This window comes from Cucumis melo, chromosome 3, assembly GCF_025177605.1.
Source record: "Cucumis melo cultivar AY chromosome 3, USDA_Cmelo_AY_1.0, whole genome shotgun sequence".
NCBI lineage: Eukaryota > Viridiplantae > Streptophyta > Magnoliopsida > Cucurbitales > Cucurbitaceae > Cucumis > Cucumis melo.
The window spans coordinates 20,415,622-20,422,877 of NC_066859.1; the positions used below are offsets into that span (position 1 = coordinate 20,415,622).

The window sequence follows — 7,256 nt, forward strand, 5'->3', positions numbered from 1 at the left end:
TGACGAAGTACAGAATAGGAATTACTAAAAGATATAAGGGTGAAATGAAGATTAAAGATTCTCCTCTCATAGCCCATTTTGTGTATATATATATTATAATGTAGATTTTCTTTTCCTTTTTTATTAACGTTTAACTTCGTGTTGTCTTGCAACAACCTATTTCAAATTTTGACTTTGCTGTTTTGACTTTTAGGTGTCTAAGCATCCTTCCGAATTGGAGGTTGTTCTTGGTGTTATCAAGAACTTCTGTAAGACGCAACTAGGAAGAGAAAGTATAGCAGCAGCCAACAAGCAGCTACACCTTCTGGAGGTATTGTGTGGCCATATCCATTTTATGAGAAAATTTCCCTTTAAATGTCCTCGTTTGCTGATGACTAATTCCTTGGCACCATTGTGTAAGCTTTTGGTGGAAATAATTTGCGTTATCAATTATATCTTTCAGAGCCCTATTTAATTTATTAGACTAGGTATTGTGATATAAAAGTGAACTATAATTCTATTGTTTTGGCGACTAATAAATGTTCAAATCTTATACATGCAATATAATTTATTAACTGGACTTATTGTTCAATTTGTTTAGTACATGCGAAAGGAGTATGGACATGCAAGGTCCTTGGCCATTGCACAAGCTCACGTTTTGAATGCTCATGACGAAATTAAGATGGCAACCACGAGATTATGCTTAAGGGACAATGATGATGACAGCTCAGCTTTTTCTATTAGTGAGCACGAGTTACCTGCAGCTAGTGTCCAGTATTCTAGCGATAAGTTCATGTCCTTGGCTATGTTATCACGTGTAAAAGGAAAGCTTCGTTATTTGAAGGTTAAAAAGTTTCCAGATTTGTTAAAATAGTTATGAGCATACCCTACTTTGGCTTCTCATACAGTTCTTCCCCCTCGTTTCATTCTTTCTACTGGTAGTATGTATGCCATTTTACGTTGTTACTCACAACCTCTATTATTTCCAGGGTTTGGTGCAATCTAAACAGACCATACCGTTACATAGTTCCAGTGATCTAGCTTTAACTCAAGAACCGGCTATCACGTCAACAGCTATGGAACAAAAGAATGAGAACACATTGAAAGCTGATGAGGAATCATGCCCTATTTGCCAAGAAAAACTAAGCAATCAAAAGATGGTTTTTCAATGTGGACATATTACATGCTGTAAATGTGAGTCTCCTGCACATAATAAAAAACAATCTATTGATGTTTTAGTTCGTGATATAAAGGCATCTTTGCAGTCTCAAATTCTGTACTTTTATGTTTTCTCAAATTCTGTACGACTTTTATGTTTTCTCAAATTCTGTACGAATTTTATATTTTCTTGTACTGATAAAAGTATGATTCAGCTGATTAAATCCTTACGCTTTGAGTGAGTTGGAGATGACTCAGGAGTGTCAGTTTTATGAGAAACACTTGCTTTATATGCACCCTAAAACTTGTCTTAATTTTTGAACAAGTTTCTAGATCATTTTTGACTTATGTATCCAAACACCATGGAAGTTTTAAAAGATATTTTTATTGATTTAAAGAACTCTTCAGAGACTCAAAATTCATACCAGGCTCACTGTTATTGTACCAGGGAAATCCCTTCAGAAAGGCGAGGATGAAATCTTATTTTATCTGTTCATCTATGAACCTTGTTCCCTTTTGAGTCTTACTTCCTAAACCTGTCAATGACGGTTTCATACATTTTCTAAATGTTTATAACATTCTGTAATGTAAATTCTAATGGCATTTTTTTCCCGCAGGTTTGTTTGCAATGACTGAAAAAACACTGCATGGTAGTAAAATTCAAACTAAATGGGTGATGTGCCCAACCTGTCGCCAACACACAGATTTTGGGAATATTGCTTATGCTGATGATAGTAAAAATGAAACACTGGATCCTTCAACTTTGCTCGAAACTTCTAGAAAGCATGAAATGTCCATTACAGTTCAAGGTTCCTATGGAACAAAGGTTTGCAGCCCTACCCCATAGTATGCGGCGATGTCCATTCCAGTGCATGTTATTGAGTCAATTGGGTTCTTGTTTCGTTTATTTGCATTGCTTGCATGTGTTCCTCAAATGTTTCTGATAGAACCCGATCCGATAGAATAGAAATTCTGACTTTATTGATGAATGTAGTAATGTGTACAATATCATTGACTTGAGTTTTCTTCTATCTCTCAAGAAGTAACAAGCCAAACTAAACTTCACACAAAGCTTAACTACCCTTCCCGCCAAGCAACTTCCTATTTATACAAGTTCACACCAACTTAATGACTAACAGACTAACAGCCTATAGCATATTACAGCTAGGTTCATTCACACATGTGACTTCCCTTTATTTCTCCTGCTGTATTGTAGTATGATTGGAGGTCTAACAGTTTCCATCCCTGCACTATTTGTTTATTGCATAAACTCGTTCATCAGCTCCATGCATCACTTCTTGAGTTATGTTGTTAAAAGTTAAATTGACTTTAGAAGTGATTAGTTGGACTTGCAAAATTGCTGGTTCAGCATGCTTGATTTTCTATTTTTGTACTGGTTGTAAATGAAGGCCTCCTGTGTAGCTTATGTCCAAGTTCTAGGGTGGTGTGGGAAAAAAAATGGAAAACCGGAGGGTAAGAGAGCCTTAACATGTTTCCTAGATAATAGTTTAGTACAGATGGCTCGTGGGATATATGTGATTATATGAGGACATTATTTCCAATGCATGCCTCATGATCGTTAGTTTGACGGGTTAATTTAGTTGTATTGTAAGTGTTCATCAAAAAACATGGAGAGGAAATTTCATCATGTTAGTTTTTGTATCATTGCTCCAATTGTTTTGTCGTTATAAGTAATACTTGCTATCTAAAACCTTTTGCAGATTGAAGCAGTTGTAAGACGAATATTATGGATCAAGTATACAGATTCAGAAGCGAAAGTTCTAGTTTTCTCGAGTTGGAATGATGTTCTTGACGTTTTACATTATGCATTTGCTGCCAACAACATTAGCTTTATCAGGATGAAAGGAGGCAGGTGAGATGATAATTTGAATTACTCAAATTCCAGACCTGAAGTGTGTGTAGCTACCTTATCTGCTCTTGCACATTATACGTAATAATAATATTGATGATTGGGCTTTGCAAACGCAGAAAATCTCAAACAGCCATTAGTGAATTTAGAGGACAGAAGATTAATGCAAAAGAAAATAAGAAGAAACGGCTATCGACAGACTTGCCAGAACTAAGATCTGCTCAGGTTCTATTGCTCTTGATTCAACATGGAGCTAATGGCCTAAACCTTCTAGAAGCTCAACATGTTGTCCTTGTGGAACCACTTCTCAATCCAGCTGCAGAAGCGCAAGCAATTAGCAGGGTACACCGAATTGGACAAGAAAATAAGACGTTTGTGCACCGATTCATAGTATGTACAATTTCTCTTTTACAGTCATTTTAGAGATTTCACCAGACCATAGATTTAACAACACTCGACAAGCACCTGCATGAATAATATTATGCATATATCAATCCTTCATCACTCAACAAACGCCGGTTCATGAGATCTAACACTTTTTGGGGTTATTATAGGTTAAAGACACAGTGGAAGAGAGCATATACAAGCTAAACAGAAGCAGAGAGAGCTCCTCCTTCATCACTGGAAACGCAAAGAATCAAGATCAGCCTTTTTTGACGCTTAAAGAAGTGGAGTCTCTTTTTGCATCCAAAGCATCGCCATTGGGGGAAAATGATGACAAGGGAAGTGAAACGCTAAGGCAGTTGGCTCCTTCTATGGCTGCTACTATAGCAGCTGAGAGAAGACTCAGAGAGCACACCACATAGGATGATTTTTTCTTAGATAATAAATTATTTAGTCTTAGAATATTCGTTTCTAATGAGGAAAGTGAATAAAGTTGTTTATTGGCCCCATTAGTGGCATCACCCCATTTCCCTTAACACGCCCTTCTATTTCTAAACTATTACAAAAATCATGCATATAGAGTCTTTGTTAGGTTGAACGTTAAGTTGAAAAGTCACTATGGTTCAGGTTTAAAATTATTGTACATTATTTTTTCAGATGGGTTAATTGGGCTTATTTTATTTGAACTATAAAAGGAGTTTTAACTGATATAGCTTAAATATAAATCAGTTATAAAAGAAGCTTAAAATTATCATTTTTTCGTAGAAAGTACATTGTATTTGTAAATGTAAGACTCAAATGTCTAAATATCATCTATCATTATGATTAATATTATTAATAAAATGAAATAAATTCGTAATTATTATAAATATTCTAAATTAAAGTTAAATATTATGAGATGTTCATAACCTCTTCTTTATGTTACAAATTCACTCATTAACCGTTCTTATTAATCTTCATAACTTTTTTGTCTCCTATTTATGTTTGGTTTTGTAATCATTATTCTTACAACCCTATAAATAGAGGTTGTAGGGATCATTTGTATACACACAACAATTGAATTCGATTGTCTTCTCTTCTTTCTCTCTTCTCTATTCTTCTCTTTGGTTGTTTTATTGTTTATTTTATAGCACGTTATCAACATGAGTCTCACCACTTTGGAGATTGTGTAAAAATTGATTTTGATTTATGTTAAAGATCCATTGGAATCTTCTCTATAGTTTTGAGGTATTTAGAATCTCATTCAAGTACAGTGAGTTTTAATTTTGGTGAACTTGCATATGTATGTATTTTGTGTATTCATCATTTATCTTCTCACCATCATGATTAATTTTTCTTGAATTTAAACATAAAGTTGAAAGTAGAATTTAAACATTTGATAACTAAGTATGTAATATATGTGAATTGTGAAATTGTTTGCTAAAATATATTTGTTATTAGTTTTACAATTTAATTTGATCAAATTGAGAAACTTTACTCATATTTTCATATGTTCAACAAAAGTAGCATGCATTTTATCCTCATACTTTGGTAGAATAACTAAATAGAAAAATTTGCAATTGCATAGAGCTAATGAAAAATAATCTTTAATTTGGTTTCAAGTTATGTATGACATTTTCATGGTAAAACTTTTTAATGTTAAATTTTGGGTGCATGAGTTATGTATATTATGACGTATGTATTGGATAAGTATATATTCAAACTTAAATTCTATTTGAACTATATGTATATATGTATTGTTACTATTTTAGATCGTAGACAATTTTCATATTTGTTGAGGATACTTTTTTTCAAGATTGCTATGTAAGTTTGAGTAAATAATAATTAAAAAAAATTATGAAATTTGAATTCTAATCAATGTAATTTAAAGTTATCTCTTAGAACCATCCATTTATGTATATGGTATATGTTTAAAATTGTTGCATACAAAATGTTGTGCATTTAGATTAAGAACTATTATCATAAATTGCAAAATAGTGCATCACGTTTTCTAATTTAATCTTATATTTGAAATATTTGATTGAGATATTTTTTTAATTAATTTATATAAAAGTTTAAATTAGAATATTTGTTTTTCTAATTGGATTTTATTTTACTTGACAAATATTGTGGTAATATTTATCTTTCTCAAATATGAGAATAAATTTTCAATATTAGCTTTAATTTTGTTTGTTTGTTATGCTTGCATCGGAACTTATTTGATTGTTGAATATTTAAATTATTCTCATGTGAATTTTGTGAGTCTTAAAATTATATATACATTTGATTAAATTCTCTTATGACAAAGTTTATGAATGTTATGTATAATAGTTAATTACTTATTAATTCCAATTTTGATTTAATGCAGCTAAATTTGCATAAATTAGTGTTCATTGTTTTTGTCGTGCACTCATAGTTGTACACTTGTCAAAGTGTCTTTGTTCTTACAATAACAATTTGAGAGAGAAAGTTTGGAACATTATATATCTAGAACATTATATATTAGATACTGAGCATATGTTTCTATAAAAAATGGTAAATTTCAATCAAATAATTTACTAACATCCCATGAAGTGAATTTACAATATTTAGTAAGATCGAAATTATGTTAATAGAGACAAAATGTTTATTTTGATTAGAAACATACATATTTATATGAGAATTTTATTTTCCAACTATGTTTTGGAAAAGACACAATAATCTTGTACTCGTCGTACATTAAGAGTCTATTTGAAAAATTAAAATCTTTAACGATGAAAAGGAGAACGACGTGTATGAAAAGCAAACTTTGAAAAATTATTTGTATCTCTCGAAGAGATCATAGTTTTTATTTTAACCTTATAAATATGATATTATTTGGATATTAATTACAAAATTCGTCACAATCTCTTGAAGAAATAATTATTCTTTTTGACTCACTTGTATATGAATGAAAGATTAGGATTTATTTTGAATCTCCATAAGCAAATAATTAGAATAATTAATATTTATGTTTTGCATATAATACATCTATCCATATTACACTTAAAATTTGATATTTCTTTTGTCTTCCTTCCGGCTTTGCCTTACTCTGAGTTCGTGGTACCCTTTATTTCATTTAGGGTCCGAGAGTCGGCTTTGCCTTCTTCTCGATTCATTGACTCGGATTCAACCTTCAAACTTGCTGGCTGTCTTCCTTCTTTATCCTGTGGGGAATCCTCCCCCTTGACTTGTGTCCAAAATTCAAATGCTTGAAGAGAAAAACCAAGTATAATATTAAATTCTGAAGACTCGATAGTCTTGATTAAAAATTTTGGAAGAGAAAATGTTATTTAGCCTAGATGAGCAAAGTTTACAATTGATATACTTCAATCTCTTGTCAGAAAAATTTAGTAAATTTGAAAAGTATGTGTTGTTGCAATTTGCTAAGAAGGAGTTGTATGTTGAGAAGCCTTAACGTGTGCTTTTTTTCCTTGTATCTCGTGTAGTGTATTTATATCTCACCTGAACAGAACGCCTTCTTTAGTCGGTATGCGTACTAGTCAACTCGCACTAATTAAAACGCCTACTGGTCAAAATGCCTAATGATAAACTCGCCTAATGATCCACTCGCGTATTGGTCAACTCGCCTGCTAAACACCTACTGCAAAACATAAACAAGTTAGAATAGAAAGGTTGAGTCACGAATCTCGCATTCTTTAAGACGTTTCATGACTATGCTCTTTGTGCAAACAAATTTGTATCATCCCATCGTCCCTAGGATAAAACAGTCGTGTTCTTCAATCAGGATCTGCATTGAAACTAATTGGGATTCCAACACTCAAATAGACACTCTAATGTTCGAAAAACTAAAAACAAAGAGAATTTTGGTTGCGGGAGAGAACTTTTAGAGGAAGAAATCATTATG

The 7,256-nt window shown here is 32.2% G+C and overlaps 1 protein-coding gene across 7 annotated transcripts in view; it reads left to right on the forward strand.

Moving 5' to 3' along the window:
* The window catches only part of LOC103496631 (uncharacterized), a 30,675-nt gene extending 26,628 nt beyond the window's left edge, over nt 1–4,047 (forward strand). For all 7 annotated transcript variants that reach the window (XM_051082779.1, XM_051082780.1, XM_051082778.1 and 4 more), the window contains 7 exons: nt 194–310; nt 581–823; nt 969–1,173; nt 1,755–1,963; nt 2,859–3,010; nt 3,127–3,397; nt 3,562–4,047. In XM_051082779.1, the coding sequence (XP_050938736.1) occupies nt 194–310; nt 581–823; nt 969–1,173; nt 1,755–1,963; nt 2,859–3,010; nt 3,127–3,397; nt 3,562–3,813 (1,449 nt within the window). In that variant the 3' untranslated portion in view covers nt 3,814–4,047. The remainder of the gene's footprint in view (nt 1–193; nt 311–580; nt 824–968; nt 1,174–1,754; nt 1,964–2,858; nt 3,011–3,126; nt 3,398–3,561) is intronic.
* The last annotated feature ends 3,209 nt before the right edge of the window (nt 4,048–7,256 follow it).